At 39.0% G+C, this 17,397-nt stretch overlaps 1 protein-coding gene and 1 pseudogene across 1 annotated transcript; one reads left to right on the forward strand and one right to left on the reverse strand.

Moving 5' to 3' along the window:
• Nucleotides 1–4,307: 4,307 nt before the first annotated feature.
• On the reverse strand, nucleotides 4,308–9,656 carry LOC108706617 (UPF0602 protein C4orf47 homolog). The gene is made up of 3 exons (XM_018243187.2): nucleotides 9,278–9,656; nucleotides 6,781–6,973; nucleotides 4,308–4,610 (listed from the first exon to the last, which is right to left on the reverse strand). The coding sequence occupies exons 1-3, from the start codon at nucleotides 9,336–9,338 to the stop codon at nucleotides 4,550–4,552; spliced, it is 315 nt and encodes a 104-aa protein (XP_018098676.1). The 5' UTR covers nucleotides 9,339–9,656; the 3' UTR covers nucleotides 4,308–4,549.
• Nucleotides 9,657–12,346: 2,690 nt separating this feature from the next.
• On the forward strand, nucleotides 12,347–17,321 carry LOC108704266 (annotated as a pseudogene).
• The last annotated feature ends 76 nt before the right edge of the window (nucleotides 17,322–17,397 follow it).

Here is a 17,397-nt window from a genome sequence, read left to right on the forward strand (position 1 = left end):
ATTAGCAGCAAAAACAGTTTGGGGTGCATCTGAAATAAGTGGAATTTAGCACACTTTGGGATAATTAGGGGTGGCTGGGGTAGACTAAAGGCCTGGCCTAATCTATGGCATTTTGCTGCACTTTACTACAAATCTCATGTATTGCAAACAAAACTTATTCAAACATTCAGGGCTTGGTATATAAATTTACCATAAGTTCTACTAACCATCACTCTTTTGAAGCCATTGTCTTCTCAGAATGATGAAAATGGTATTACTGCAGTGGATACTACAATAAGGGGGTTATTTATCAAGGTGTGAATTTATCTCAGTATTTCTAAGTTTGAAATCTGAGCAACTCCGATTGCCGAATGGACTTAATTTATGAAGAAAAAAATACAAACTCATTGGATATTGGTACGGACATCAGCGCAGACACTGGGACCTTCACTCTTTTTTTCCTCTGAAAACTACGAATTATTTGAGGTTCGGATATTAAGAGCTTGATAAAAAAAAAAACTAAATGTTACAAGTATATATATATATATATATATATATATATATATATATATATATATATATATATATATATATACACTTTTTAGAACAAGCACGTTTTCTATTGGCCCAATATACCTGAAACTCGAGGAGGTAAAATTCTGTTTGATCTTAGTTTCAACCAGAAAATTGTTTATTTTTACCCACAGACCATAAGATGACATTTTACATAATTTAGAAGTAAAGTATATTAAGACATTCAATAATCCTTATACTTTAAAAAATATAGACTTATGTGGTGTATAAAACAAAATATAGGGATTGTCCTCACATACCTAATATAACATTACATTTACAGTCTTTTACCGAAGTCACTGACCTGAGGAAGGAGAAAAACATGGTTAAAATGTTTTACTCTGTTCCAGCAATCAGGCCAATTAAATATAGCTAGCCCTCATCCCAAAGGAAAATAAACAAACAATAGAAATAATTATAAACCCTCATCCTGGTGTTTATAGATGCTCAGGCTGTGTGGTGTGCAATACCCTGATACTGGGAAATGAGTTTAGACACCCAAGGACAGACAAGAGGTATAAGATAAAGGGCAGAATGACTTGTACATCTACAATGGTGGTATATGTCATCAAATGCCTATGTGGTCTCATTTATTGTGGGAAGACTAATTCAAAAGAGAGAATTAACATGCATAGAGCAAGTATCATGGCAGCATTGGACACAGACAGGGAAGTAGATCCAAACAAACAGGACATTACCCAACAACCAGTGGTGAAACACTGGTGGGAAGCTGGACACGACCTGTCTACATTTAAGTGTATGCCTATTGATCATTTAGCTAAACCACCCAGGGGTGGTGGTCTTGACAAAATGCTATTGAAAAGTGAGGCTTTTTGGATCCATGAACTGGACTGTGTTACCCCCAAAAGATTAAATGGACAGTTACAATTAAATTATTTTTTAACTTTAGGTCCCTGGATTTTTATGATATAGCAAACTACATATGTTTTGTATCTTTTCATTTCTTAGGAATATGTACATAGTATCTATCTGGTTCAGAATATGATGTGATCAACTCTGTAAGTAACATGGTTTTATTGTTTCTTTTTTGTTTCAATATGGAAGGAAAGTTTCCTTTTTATTTTGGCAATTGTTACACTTTTATTTTTGAAGAACACAAAATCACTTGTAATGGACACAATACTGACACCTAGTGGTGTAAAAATGGAAGGACACTTGTGATTGAGATGAAAAAGTTTTTTTGAAACCAATGGACTGTAAATGGACTTATGGCGTCATTGTTGGCGCTAAAATTCACTGGTGGGGTGGGTATTTAACTTGTAACACAGAAACTGCACAGTATCCTTCAAAAAGGTCCCCAAGTGGGGTTGAAACTTCGGATAAGATGCTATCACAATAAAAAAAAGCAAAAATTCGCAATTTAAAGGGCATGTAAAGGCAAAAGAATAAAATCACATTTTTACTTTCTTTAATGAAAAAGAAAACCTATCTCCAATATACTTTAATTATAAAATGTACAGTTTTTATAAGAAACCTGACTGTATGCAGTGAAATTCTCCCTTCATTTACTGCTGTGGATAGGAATTGTCAGATGGAAACAACCATACTTATGAACAGCAGGGGGAGCCCCCGCCTTACTTACCAGCCGTGCAGAACTCAAGCAACTTTGTTTATGATGATCCCTAAGCAGCCCAGACCACACTGAGCATGTGCACTGTCTTAGTCTTGTAAAGATGTATAACAAAGTTACAAGACGGTGACCCCTTGTAGCCAACTTTGAAAGCATAAATTATTTGTTTGATTAGGGTTGTGGTGCAGTAAGTTCATGTTTATATTTAGTATACAAAGTACAGCATTTCTAGCCTTATTCTATTTTAGACTTTACATGCTCTTTAAAGAGTGTGCTGATCCTTCATCTGTTTATTCATTCATTCTTGATCGTGCACCACTGATCATAAGAGGTTTGAGTGTGGGCACTTGGGAGATCTCTTTCATGTTGCTCACCAACATCATAAAATGTTGCTCCCAGTCTCTCTCTCTCTCTCTCTCTCTCTCTCTCTCTCTCTCTCTCTCTCTCTCTCTCTCTCTCTCTCTCTCTCTCTCTCTCTCTCTCTCTCTCATACATATACTGTCAGAACAACAGCTATAGATCTCCTACCAAATTATAAAGATAGGCTAGCAGGGGCAAGTCTTGCAAAAATCTAAATAACAGAGAAAAGGCTAAAAGGAAAAGTTTTTTTAGGATCAAAACTGTCAAATTCAACTAGGGAGTTATTCAAATTCCATTCAAGTTTTTCAAAAAATTGCATTTGATTTTCGAGATTTATCATACAGCCCTAAGAAATTGAATTCGACTATTAGCCACCTAAAACCTGTAGAATTGCTTTTTACGTCAATTGGAGATGTCCAGGGATCAATTTAGAGTTGTTTGCAGCCTTCCTGACATTTTTCTGAGAAAAAAATCGATTAGAGTTTTCGATATTCACACGAGTTCACATTGGTTGAATTTCGATGGGAGTTTTAAAAAACTCACATGAATTCGAAATTCGACCCTTGATAACTGTGCCTCCCAGTGTAAAAACTCTTATTTTTGTGCTGCTGCTTTGTTTTAGACTCCATATAAATATATACTACTGTAGTTGCCATAGAATACCGTTACACTACTTTTTTTGATCCCTGTACATTATAATCAAGTGAAAATAGTGTTGGGTTAAAGACAGACCTACAGTAAAACTGCACATCTTAGTAAGCGCATGCATATAAGAAATTAGTGTTTGTCGTGTAGCTTATACTTACTTTATTAGTTACATTTGAGGTCAAAATAATATACACTGGATATGTTTTTGGTCCACCTGGAGGGTGGAAAACCTTTCTTTCTTTGACTGTTATTTTGGCAGGCTTTGCTGTGTAAGGATCATTGGAGTGAGTAGGGCAGCTGTGTCCAAACTTTTTGCAACGAGGGGCAGATTTTGTGAGGTGAAAATGTGTGGGGGCCGACCATTCAGCCTGACACTCTTTGAACCATTAACATCATTTAACTCATTTAAACAAGGAATCGCATAACCGTAGCAGTAATATTTGGGCACATGATTAGTGAAATGATCTGCCACTTGGTCTTGCTGCTGCCTGTGTGCTGAAGGTGTTAGTAATAGACACGTTCTGGAACGTAGTGACACGCTGCTCTCTTTAGTTTACTGTACTAGCACGTCAGTGCGTCTATTGACACCTTCAGCCCTAAAGAAGTATGTGAGAGCGTTGCGTCACTACGTGCCAGTATGTGTCTATTACTAACACCCTCAAAAACCACAAAGTCTTCGGATTATTGCACGAAACTTAGTGCATATCAGGATATCTTCGGACTTCTCCCATTGATTTATATACAACCCCGGCAGGTCTGAGATGCCGGATTTTCAGATTTGGATTTTTTCCATCCTCGGGGTATAATAAATACCTAAAATCTCAATTTTACCCCCTACAGGTATGAAGATCCAAATTACAGAAAGATCCATTTTCTGGAAAACTCCATGTCTCGAGCATTTTGGATAGTGTCAGACTGGGACACCAGGGGCCTAGCCAAAAACCTTCGACTAGGGGCCCACCCAAAAACCTTAGACCAGGGGCCCACAAAGAAAATTTAGGCCAGGGGCCCACTCTCAGTACTATTTTCCATCTATTTAGCCTCCTTGTTCTCATAGAAATAGGGAGTGGCCATGAAATAGGCCAAATGTTTAGCAGCACAAGGGCCCACTGACACCTGGGCCAACCGGGGGTTTTCCTGGTGTCCCGGAGGGCCAGTCTGATACTGATTTTGGATAACAGGTCCCATACCTGTACTAAACAGCTTGTTAATGGCATCTGTAAAATATAGGGCCTCCATGAGCCTCAGCTATCTCCGCCTCCATCACATAAATAGGCACAATGGGCTCACGAGCACCACATGCAAGAAACAAACATGACATTTTAATGTGCAAATTTGCACCGTTTTTTGACACATCTGAAATGATATATCAATGAAATCTAATATTTATTTTACCTTTCAAAGCTCTCTTGAGTCATAGGAGCATGGATATGGTTTACCTTTGGTTACATTTGGATATCTGTCAAAAGAAGAACATTAAAAAAATAAATGTGCAGCAAGACATATGCAAGCAACAGTACTAAACAGTAGTGATGGGCGAATTTGCGCTGTTTCGCTTCGCCGAAAAATTCGCGAATTTCGCGCAAAATTCGCGAAACGGCGAAAAATTCACGAAACGGCGCCGGCGTCTCGTTTTTGACGCCGGCGCCCGTTTTTTCGACGCCGGCGCCCATTTTTGACGAATTTTTTCGGCGAATTTTAGCGGGCATTTCGCGAATTTATTCGCCTGCCGCGAATCGCGCGAATTCGCGCCTGGCGAATAAATTCGCCCATCACTACTAAACAGTTCCTAATGACTTTACTGCCTGAAATGATGAGTTGCAAGGATCCAGGGCTAGATTTTGCTTTTGTGTGCCACTAGGCAAGGCTGCTTGCATCTCTCCCCCAACCTACAAGTAACATCTCAACACACCATCTAAATCATATTAAAAGCAAGGGAGCTGCACTAGGTACTGATGTTTATTTTCCTCTACATGCTAGCTGCTAATTGGTTGCTAAGGTTTAATCGGTCGGTATCAAACTTCGCACTTGTTAATACATTGAGCCTTAAAATAATAGGATAACAACAATATATAACAGGCATAGGGTCTAATGTCCCCTGTGGACTGCCCTCATCCACAGTACCATGCCACTAAACCATGAAGTGCAGACAAAGAGATGTGCAGTTTCTTACCCATATCCATTGCCTTGTTTTGGAGGATAAGTGTAGAAGTTTTTCCCTGTGCAGTGTATGCTTTTCTTGGTTTTAGCTCAGCACTACTGGACCTCCTAATGTGCCATAGAAACTCCCCAATCCAGATTTATAATTAAGAATATAAACAGGTGTACATCTCATTGCATAATTATTTGCGGCTACATGCTTTGTACATTTCATTGCACCTTTGTCATTTAGAATAGAATAGATAAACATAGCCATTCATAGGGAATTTCATGTTTAAAGGGTCACTACGCCTTCAAAATGTCCAACAGAAATGTATACAGTACAGTATATATCTATGCTGTATGCATATGTACATTTGTATAGATTTATGCCACCTTTCATCACAGTTTAGGAGTATATTCACGGGAGCTCATTCAAAGGGGTGGTTAACCTTTACTATGTTCTATAGAGGCCAATTCTAAGTAACCTTTCAATTGGTCATCAGTATTTATTTCTAATAGTTTTTTTTAATTATTTGCCTTTTTCTTCTGACTCTTTCCAGCTTTCAAATTGGGGTCATTGACCCCATATAAAAAACAAATCATCTGTAAGGCTACAAATGTATTGCTATTGCTACTTTTTAATACTTATCTCTCTATTCAGGCCTCTCCTATTCATATTCCAGTCTCTTATTCAAATCAATGTATGGTTGCTAGGATGATTTGGACCCAAGCAACCAGATTGAAATTTCAAACTGAGGAGCTGCTGAACAAAAAGCTAAATAACTTGTAACCCATAAATAATAAAAACCAATTGCAAATTGTCTCTGAATATCGCTCTCTACATCAATGATCCCCAACCAGTGGCTCGTGAGCATGTTGCTCACCAACATCTTGGATGTTGCTCCCAGTGGCCTCAAATCAGGTGCATATTTTTTAATTTCTGGCTTGGAGGCAAGTTTTGGTTGTATAAAAACAAGATCTACTGCTAAACAAAACCGCCTGTAGGCTGCCAGTACACATAGGGGCTACCAAATAGCCAATCACAGTCCATATTTGGCACCCCAAGGATTTTTTCATGCTTGTGTTGCTCCCCAACTCTCTTTACAGTTGAATGTGGCTCACAGGTATAAAAGGCTGGGGACCCCTGCTCTACATCATACTAAAAGATACTGTACATACACTCTACACTGCTGCTGTTGTTAGGCCATCCCCATTTAAGTGAATGAGAAGTGGGAGGGGTAGTTAGAAACACCACTCCACTGGCTGAAATACACTGCGTGTCATCATCCTAATTATGTTAAACGAAAAATAAATATTCATTAAGCACTTAGAATTTTTATTAGGTAAAACATTGTGCCTTTAATAAAGCATGTCGTTATGGCTAATATGACCACAGAAAACCCACATTAGGAACAACACATTCTCGACAATAGAAACTTTGATCAGCATATCAAAATTGTTCAGGGTTCTGATGTTTGCTTACTTACGGCTTTCCTCCCAAATTCTTCTTGCTCTGCTGCATTTGATGCTGTCTTCTTTGCTTGAAAGGATCAGAGTAAGATTCCCCTTCAAAAACTCTCTTGAACTGAGCATCAAAGTGTCCACCTAACAAATTAGCCATGAATTCGGAGCCTCCAGGAATCATTTGTCTGTTTTTACTGGCAGATTCATTAAAAGGTTCTGAAAAAAAGAACAATGTATTAGTTTGCAAAGAAAATAACGCTGTAGGATACAGTATACTGTATGAAGTTGGTAAATCGACACATACATGTCAAATGTTGCAAGCCTGACTGAAGATTAGTCCAGAAACTTCCTGCAGACTGTCTAGTTTCTGCAGTCTGGTGGTTGAAGCCACCTGCATATTTCCACCATTTATCAAGGCTAACACCAAAATCAGAATTCAGGAAGGTAGCAGCTCCTGTTGGGGTCAATTCTGCAGTTTTTGCCTGTTCTTGAGCACCAATAGGGGAAGGAAAAGAAGTCCCAAAGAGAAGAAAACCTGATAGGAACAAAAAGGCTCAACAGCAAGACTTCAATGAACCATTCAACATGTTTCTGGGATAGCCCATTTATCAAGTATCAAGGTCCCAAAAGTGAAAGCCCACCAGGACAGCACGAGGGATGCAGGTTGGTAGGTAAATCTTACTGGAACAACGGGTTACACACAGAGAAGGAGCCAAGTGGAGGGGTCACACTGTAGAATCATCAGTCATGAATGTGTATAAGAGAGCTGGCACCTTGGAGATGTGTCAATAGGAAGAAAACCTATGAGTGAAAATTCTCTGCTGCAGGTTTAATAAAGGGGCTGCTCGTCTCATAGAACAGTGTTCACCAGAAGGGTGGATAATGGCTGATTATAAAGTGGATAATAATCCTAGGCCAAAGATCAGATAGGTATAGATGTGTGAGTGAAAGCAGCAGTCTGTGGATAGGAAAATAAGAGAGCTATTTAAGAGTGATATACCTAAAATGGAGAAATAACACAAATACAAACTACTGGGAAGGGGTGATGGCAAGTAAAAAAAAGTCTTTGAACAGTGTCAAAGGCATGCTCCTAGTAGAGAGGGGCAAAAGCACCTAAAGGAGGGAAGAAACATTCAACAAGAAGGTAATAAGGCAACACAAGCCCTGTAAAAACTACATGAGGATAAAGCAATATTGGGAATGACATCTTCTTTTATATATATATATATGTGTGTGTGGCTACCAGCACTCTCGACAAAATCAGCTCATTAATCCAAAATGCTTCTCTTTTCAGTAATGCATTATCGTGGTCTCCCCATCTATCTCTTTTGGGTATCATTTAGATGTATGCCTACAGAACAAATACCCAAAAGAGATAGAAGGGGAGACCACAATAATGCATTACTGAAAAGAGAAGCATTTTGGATTAATGAGCTGGATTGTGTAATACCTAAGGGACTAAATGGGCAACAAGTACGTAGCTGTTTTTTAACTTAAGTTGATTTTTTCCCTAACCAGATATCATCTCAGCAAATAGTAACATGTTGCAAACATAGATGTGTATGAATACAAATATTGAAACATTAGTTGCAAGATATGTGATTAGAGCTTTTTTATCTACAGGTGAAGTTACAATGTATTTGCTGATTCTGGAAATGTAGTGATCAATACTGGAACTTTTGAAAAGTGATTTCTTATGGACTTTTATAAGGATTTTTATTTACAAAATGAAGGTGACATCAAGTGGTGGAGTTTTATATTACACATTCTTATGAATTGCATATTAACTCTTTAGTACATATTAGCCTTTTATCATATATTTAACTTGATTTTAATCACTTGCAATGATTGTATAATTGAAAAATTCTGGTGGAAATGACGTCATCACTGGCGCCTGTTTTTGGAGGGTTGTATGGGTATTTAAATGGTTGTTATATCACTAAGCACTTTATCCTTGATAAAGGCCCCAAGGCGGGCCGAAACGTTGGAGGCATTGTGATGTGAAAAATAAAAACACTTTGGATATTTGAGAAAACAGTGTGCTGGTCCTTTGCAAAACTCATTTATATATCATTTTGACCAAGCACCTGGAAAGTGGATCAGGTGAAGGAGTGTAGGTATCACATGTATTGTTTTATATATATATATAAATCGAAGAAGAGGATGAGCACTCAGAGGACTTCGAAAAATCAAATAAAAATGTATTTAAGAACTATGGACTGACGTTTCGGCCTTTCTCAAAGTGACGGACGGGTCGAAACATCAGTCCATAGTTAAATACATTTTTATTAGATTTTTTCAAGTCCTGTGAGTGCTGATATAATAAAAATAAAAACAAAACACTATTTTCACAAAATTTCTTGGAGTGCGGGTCCATTTGTCCTGATGTATTAATCTTTTGACCAACTTTCATCAAATCCGGTAAGAGTGCGTTCACCTATATGGACATTATATATATAAATATATATATATATATACATTAATCAATTGTTATTTACACAAAACTACGTATATACTTACTGGAGCCAGGGGCAGCATATTTATCTCCAATCCTCTCCATATCAGTCTTTCCTTCAGGCATTGTAAATAACAACCCCTGTGGAAATAATAACTGGAAGAAAATAATTAAAATAGACGTTCAGAGATTTAATTATCAGTCTACACAAAACTGTCCCAAACAGTGACTCAAATATCTCACAAGGTGCCCACATTTTAGCTCATGCTTCCACAGATCCATTGCACTGCCCAGGATTACATGCACAGAATAGCACTTTTTTATTTATTTTTATGTCAGGTACAATGAAGAACAAGACAAAGTTCATGCACTACTTGTACAGAGGCATTGAAGCCTGTGCATCACATTGATTTTCATTCATTGTATTCAATGGGGGGGGGCTAACAAATGGGCACCCCAGTGAATTTGCCTTTTATTAAACTTAAAGGAGAAACAAAGCCCTTATTTTTAAAAATAAAAAAAAACTACCCCCAGCCTAGCTGCTACCCCCAGGGGTGCTTCGCCAATGAGGCAAGTTGAGGCTGTCGCCTCAGGCAGCAGTGCTCCACTAGGTACCAGGGGCAGCAAAAATGCTGCTACTGGTACTTTAAGAGCAGATTTCTGGGGGAGGGGGGGCAGCAGCAACTGCTGCTGCCTCAGGCGGCGGAGGGGCCAGGATCGCCCCTGGCTACCCCGGGCAAATGTCCCTAACTTTTTACTTACCCCTTGGTGCAGATTCAGGGATCGGAGTTCACGGTAGCCATCTTCTGGGTCTTCGTGTCTTCTTCTGGCGCTCTGGCAATCTCCTTCCATTTCGACGCATGCGCAGTTGTCACAAATCAGGAAATTGCTTCAACTTCGCATGCGCTGCTCCGCCGTCTCATTCTCAGATTACTGAGGACCCAGAAGATGGCTGCGGTGAACTCCAATCCCTGAATCTGCATTTGAGGGGTAAGTAAAAAGTTAGGGGCATTTGCCGGGGGTAGCAGCTAGGCTTGGGGGAGGAGGGAGGTGGGTGTGGTGTTTATACAAATGGCCTGTAGATGTCACTGTGCTCATACTTATACTGTGCATACTTCCTGGTAGCTGAAAAGTGAAAGTTACTGTTGTGTAATGCCTGCATGACTCTGCTAATAAAGCACTGTTATACTCTACTCATCCTCGGCTACCCAAAACATAACAGCAGGTCTATGTGGGGTGGGGGGCAGGGTTTTTTTTTTAATAACGGGTTTGTTTCTCCTTTAAGTGTTTGGTTGCCATGGGTAACTGCATTGGTGAAACTTTGCATCTGTATTATCAAATGATCCCCTGTTGTGATTTGGTCTAGAAGGCCCATCAAGCCCTATTTCCAGGACACTACAACTACTTTTCTATGGATAGCATATAGGTAGCCATTGGCTTCATGTGTTTTGGAACGTCATGTATATAATATTTCTGTATGACAGCTGCTGCTAGCGTACGGCTGTGCCAATGAGGCCTTGTTACACCTGAATATTAAATGAAAATGTCCTTATTTATTTCAGCAGGTTACCACCCCAGTAGAGTCTCTATCTCTCACCTCAGTGCTGAGTCTCTCTCACTACAACTGTTGTTACATCTGGTTGATATGGAGACAGAGCGGTGCATTACATTCTACATTGTGTAGGGTTATGCATCATACTAAAGCCTCAAACATTTATCTACCAACTTGTGGTATTACCCACCTTGCTATTGACTATTGGCTACAGTATGGAAACACATGCATTATATGATAAGAACATTTATCTTATCAGAAGTGGTTAATAGATAAAGGCTACACACACCCCAACATTCGCACTTGGTACAGCTTCGACTTCATTCGAGGCATTGACAGGCAATGCATTCAGGGGGCTGTAGTCTCTGCAGTTCTGCTATTAGTTGTAGATGTTTCCATGCTTTTGGCACTGAGGCTCATTTATCAACATTGGGCAAATTTTGCCCATGGGCAGTAACCTATAGCAACCAATCAGTGATTAGGTTTTAAAAGCCAGCTGCAAGAAGAACAATGAATGCAGTAATCTGATTGGTTGCCATGGGTTACTGCCCATGGGCAAATTTGCCCAGTGTTGATAAATGACAAATTACAGTTCTTCTAAGGCAGGGGTGTCCAAACTTTTTGCAACGAGGGCCAGATTTCGTAAGGTGAAAATGTGTGGGGGCCAACCATTCAGCCTGACATCCATTCCGAGGTAGCTAGCCTGCGATCAGGATCATTCACTCCCGGAGATAGACGCGTACATGGCATTTAGTAAGTGGAGAGGTGGAGTCTGTTTGGACTTATTCTCTGCACTTCACTTAAACAAGGAATCGCGTAGCCGTAGCAGTAATATTTGGGCACATGAATAGTGAAATGATCGTCTATACTGCTGCCTGTATGCTGAAGGAGTTAGCAATAGACATGTACTAGCATGTAGTGATGCACAACATTATGTTCTACAGAGCTTATCTGCTATCTGATGTGTAACTTGAGTATTTGCTCCTTTGAATGGCTGCCCCCATTGTTACACAGCAGCTTATATATATATATATATATATATATATATATATATATATATATATATATATATATATATATATATATATAAACAATAGTAATGTTTCTGAAGCAAACACAGCAGTTGTACCAGTGCAGGGCAACAGCACATTATATTTTTATTAGTTTAAGGGCTAGTCCACACGGGGAGATAGCAACGCGTTTGCGGTCGCGGCGACAAAGCGCCGCGACAGTCGCCGCGACCGGCGCAGGCGACAGTTTTGTATGGGCGCCTATGTAAAAACGCCTGTGCTAACCACACGAGGCGATGCGCTTTTCAACAGTCGCCTGAAAAAGCCTGGCGAGGCATTTTCAGGCGACTGTTGAAAAGCGCATCGCCTCGTGTGGTTAGCACAGGCGTTTTTACATAGGCGCCCATACAAAACTGTCGCCTGCGCCGGTCGCGGCGACTGTCGCGGCGCTTTGTCGCCGCGACCGCAAACGCGTCGATATCTCCCCGTGTGGAATAGCCCTAAAACACTTTCATTTTTTGATGTTGCTGTTCCTTTAACATTGTCATGAAAAAAATCCAGCTACTTAAGGAATGAGTGGTTTCCCAAATGTAAGGAAATCGGAAACAATACTGTCAGAACAAAGGACAGAGGTCGGAAACATGGCAAATCAACCTGAAAAACAGATTCCATAATTTAAAAAAAAAAAACATTTTATTTGCTGTGTGTTCGCCATAGCTCTTGGAATCAACTCAAAATCAACTCAAAATAGCATATTTATAATGATATGTAAAATATATCATGCTGAAAAAAAGTGTAAAAATTGGTGTAAAATAATGACTTATTTATAAAGAACTGTTGCTGTTCAATTAACACTGCATTGTGATCACATAAATAATTTATTAGAGCTATTGGGCTTATTTATAAAGCTTTGCTTTTGTTTTTTCTTTTTTACATCGCCTATTAAAATTTCTGTGTGTGTACATAGACTTTACATGAACAGTTTAATATACCTCTGGACAAACCATACTTTCGAAGAGCCAACGCTTTCCACTTCCCAGATGAGCCGTACAAGGATGGCTACATCAGGAATCCACATCTGCAACTCAGCTCATCTCTTCTAGAGGGAGCAACAATGAGTTTTTCACTTTGCTGATAAAAACTAGAAAACCTGCAGCAAAATTAGCAATAGGTGTGTATATATTGTGACCCATACTGCTCACCTTACAGGTGTCACTGGTGCAGGGATGGTACAGTTACCATCACTATATGCAGGATCACATGGATGATAACGGCTGGGGTTGTGCTTATCGATCTTTGCAGGCAACATGTTCTTGGTTTAAATATCAAGGCTATACTAACAAACCAATTCCAACCCACAAGTAGATACAGCAGGTGTGTTGTGTAACTGATGGTAAAATATATGTATTTTAGTAACAGTTTCTTTAAAGGGATTCTGTCATGATTTTTATAATAATTTTTATTTCTAAATTACACTGTTTACATTACATAATTAACTCTATCATGTAAAATGTCATTCCTGAACCAGCAAGTGTTTTTTTTTTTTTGTAATATTGGAGTGTAGACAGCCATCTCAGGTCATTTCGCCTGGTCATGTGCTTTTCAGAAAGATGGAACTGCTTTCAGGCAGGCTGTTGTTTCTCCTACTCAATGTAACTGAATGTGTTGCAGTGGGACCTGTATTTTACTATTGAGTGCTGTACTTACATCTACCAGGGAGCTGTTATCTTGTGTTAGGGAGCTTATATCTGGTTACCTTCCCTTTGTTCTGTTGTTAGGCTACTGGGGGGGAGGGGGTGATATCACTCCAACTTGCTGTACAGCAGTAAGGGCAGGGGCACAAGGGGAGATTCTGGGAGATTTTGCCGCTTGGTGAATAATCGCCTCTTCTTCGGGGGGACAATCTCCCCGAGCTGCCTTCCCTCTGCCTTCCGCCTGCTAAAATGAAAATTCGCCTGCGGCAATGCCCTTGTGGCGCTTCGATTTCCGAAGACACCCGAAGTTTCCTCATGAGGCAACTTCAGGCGAAAAATTTGAAGTGCCATGAATTATAGCAGGCGGAAGGCAGTTCAGGGACATTGTCGCCCCAAAGAAGAGGTGATTAGTCGCCATGCGACTAAATCTCTCCGAATCTACCTGTGTGCCCCTGCCCTAAAGAGTGACTAAAGTTTTTCAGAGCACAAGTCACATGACTGGGGACAGCTGCTAAACTGACAATATGTTTAGCCCCGTGTCAGATTTCCAAATTAAATATAAAAAAAATCTGTTTGCTCTTTTGAGAAACAGATTTCAGTGCAGAATTCTGCTGGAGCAGCACTATAAACTGATGTGTTATCAACAACATTTTTTTCCCATGAAAGTATCCCTTTAATGCAGCAAATATACCATGACTTTTCTTTCTATCAGTTGGAATTGATAAGCTTGGTTCTTGGCTCCATTTAGTGGTGCCAAAACGTATTAATCAATGTAGCAAAACCTATTTGAACAAGTCATATTCCTAAGCATTATTACTATTACTAAAGCTCTGGTATGTGGGCAAGAAACTACCGGGGAAGGAGACTAAAGCATTAAATCTAATGATCCCATTGATGACAACAATCAGTCCTGGTCAATGCATTCTAAAAAATATTATTTTAGTTCACTGAAAAGCTACCTCACTAGTTTCTGATAAGAAGCAGATAGTTATTTGTGTGAGAAAGTAATGACATGAACTCCTTGTCCTACAGGCCCTTGTTGACGTTGGGAATAAACCTGCTTCCTATGTAGGCTCAAGGCAATGGATTGACTCGATAGAGGTGCAACTTGTACTGGACCACCTCCTGGGTATTACATTAAAAATAATGTTTGTCAGGTATCTTTTATATTATTTTGTAAACATTCTTGTAATTAGTAGGCTTTATTAAATGGTTGTCTGTTAAATATAGTTGCTTTGGATGGTTGGTAAATAGGGTAAGGCAGAGGCATTTGGATATATGGGGCTAGGTACAGACCTCTATATTAGGATCAGCTCCTGTCTAAAATTGAATGGCGCTGATTTTGTAACCCATTCTTTAAGTAACTTAATCCCCCCCCCCAACACATATACAGGGACATGTAGTATAGACAGGTCCAGTGGGTATTCTTTTCCCTGGAATCAGCTCAGTTTCCGCATTCCACATAATAGAACAGCACAGCTCTTTCTGTCCTTGCCCTGTAATGGATTAGCACAGTGTGATGTATGGCTGAAAATAACACCCAGGTATATGCCCAGCAGGGGCGGTGGGGCACTGACTGGCAAACAAGTTTAATATTTCTTTGAAAAATGTCTTCTCAAAGGGGGCCCTGAAATGGAATTTTTGTTATGTCTAGTTAGACTACTGAGCATATTCTTTTACCTATATTGAGCACAAGAACATGTTAAAGTGTGGACGTTATGTGCAAATCAATCATTGCATACCAACTGATTTTTCCTAGCCAGGTCACAGAGCTGGCATCTCAAGGGAGAGAGCTTGTCAATCATTTCACATCAGAGGGAACCCCTATCATGATCGGTAAGACAGCATGGTGTGTATTAATGGTGCCCTTTGGTATTCCGGCCTTGTTTATTTCTCTGATTTTTATTCTATAAATTATATAGACACTGAAATGGCTTTTTTTGTAAAAGGAAAGGAAAGTACCAACTGTAATATTGAACAATATACCAATTGCAGCAAAAAACATCAAGATAAATATCTTGATAGAGATAATACTATGAATACATATAAATGTGTTTGTTGTAGCACTATTCTTCCTCTGTCTCTCTTGCTGAATATTCTGTCATTTTTACTTGCTGAAGGGAGGTGATCTATTAATTGTTGTGATATAAATGTTGTATGTGACCCCATATGTTTCCAGAGCATTCTTGGACTGCTTTTGTTGTAAATTTTCAAATAAATGTTGCTTGGTTTTCTTTATTTTTTAATCTTAGGTTCTCCTGCAGTTTTAGGGTAAATAAACACAGAGCTACTTGTCACAATGCTGATAATTACTGCTGTACTCAGGGAAGTCATTAGAATCTTTTCTGAGCAGTGCAATATCAGAAGTTCTTTCTTTCTTCTGCATTCCCTATCACAGTCAGAAAACTGACCAGCAGGTGGTGCTGTTATAAACTTCATTACTCTATCAAATAAAATGAATTGATCAGGTATACCTTTATTTATTTTAAAGGTTTATATTTCCTCTGAAGCTGTAGTTCTACAAGCCACAAAATACATTACTTGAACAAAATCTGGGGGTTGCAACTACTGAGCAACAGATTGAATAACTTTATTATTTTTAACAAAATAATCTTGTGTTTTGTTTGCCCTTTTCTGCTTCCCAGGAGGTGGAGTCCTGGCTCATACAATACTTGGGGTGGCATGGAGTGAGAGAGAGAAGATATTAGATTCTTGATTTTAGATCCACACTACAAAGGTGGGGAAGATCTGCATGTTTTTCTGGAAAAGGTAGGTGTGCACGTTCAGAAAATCAGGAAGAATAAATTATTGAAGAGAATTGAATGACTATTTTATGAGCTATAATTTCTTTACTTGTTACCAATAAATAGGTCATAAAAACATTATATAAAAAGTTATGATAAAATTACTAGGGCTGCCAACATGTTAAGCACACCTCCTGATTTGAATACCTTATCTACTACCACAGGCTGAGGCTTGTTTCTTCAAATAAACATGCTACGACATTGTATACTGATCATTGCATTGCCATTTTATTTCTTCTCCTCTAATCCAGTGTCTGTATTGGTACCCAAAAGTGCCACTATGGAAAAGTTTTAAGTGAAGTTACACCCATAGGGGTGCCCAACATATTGGGGCAGATTTATCAAAGTGGAGATTAAGACACGCCACAGAAAAACGCCATCACTTTCTATTCATTTCTATGGGATTTTTAAAAGTGTGTTTATCAAATAGTGAACTAAATTGATAAATACGATTCTAAAAATCCGATAGGAATGAATAGAAAATGAGCGAGTTTTTCTGTGGCGAATTCTATTCTCACATTTTGATAAATCTGCCCCAGTGTGTGTTTAGTTGGTCAAAGAACTTTTGAAAAAGGTTTGAGCTCCACTCCCAGCACCCGAGCGCTTTGCTTATGTCAACAGTATGTAGTTCCTCCCTGAGAACTGGATATATAAATCAGAAGAAGCCACTTACATGTGCCTGTGGCCTTGTGCTACTAATGAAATTAAAAGTACATAATGGAAGAAACTTGCTGGGAAAAGCTTTATTGGTTGCTGGTGTGGAATAGTCTGTAGCAAATTCTACAAGACAACATAGCAATTATATATGTAAATGTTAGATCTTCTACTTCTTTTTAACTAGTGTATGGTAACTGTAATATTCTCAGCACTTCAGTGTTTTTCCACTGTTATTCACATTGGCTTTGTTTGCCTTTCTAGGGATGGTGTGGCTGGAAGGGCCCTGAAGTTTGGGATGCAGGCGCCAACTATATTTGCATTTCCCTTTAGAGGCCAACAGCTATTTAGTATTATTCTAATTGTACACTGTTAAAAGTTCTCATTAAACGAGATTTAAGAGAAAAGGTGTTGTTAATCTTGTTGGTCATACAATGTGAACATTTCCAAAACAGACCGTTCTGGTTTAAT

The sequence above is a fragment of the Xenopus laevis genome, chromosome 1S, assembly GCF_017654675.1.
Source record: "Xenopus laevis strain J_2021 chromosome 1S, Xenopus_laevis_v10.1, whole genome shotgun sequence".
Lineage (NCBI taxonomy): Eukaryota > Metazoa > Chordata > Amphibia > Anura > Pipidae > Xenopus > Xenopus laevis.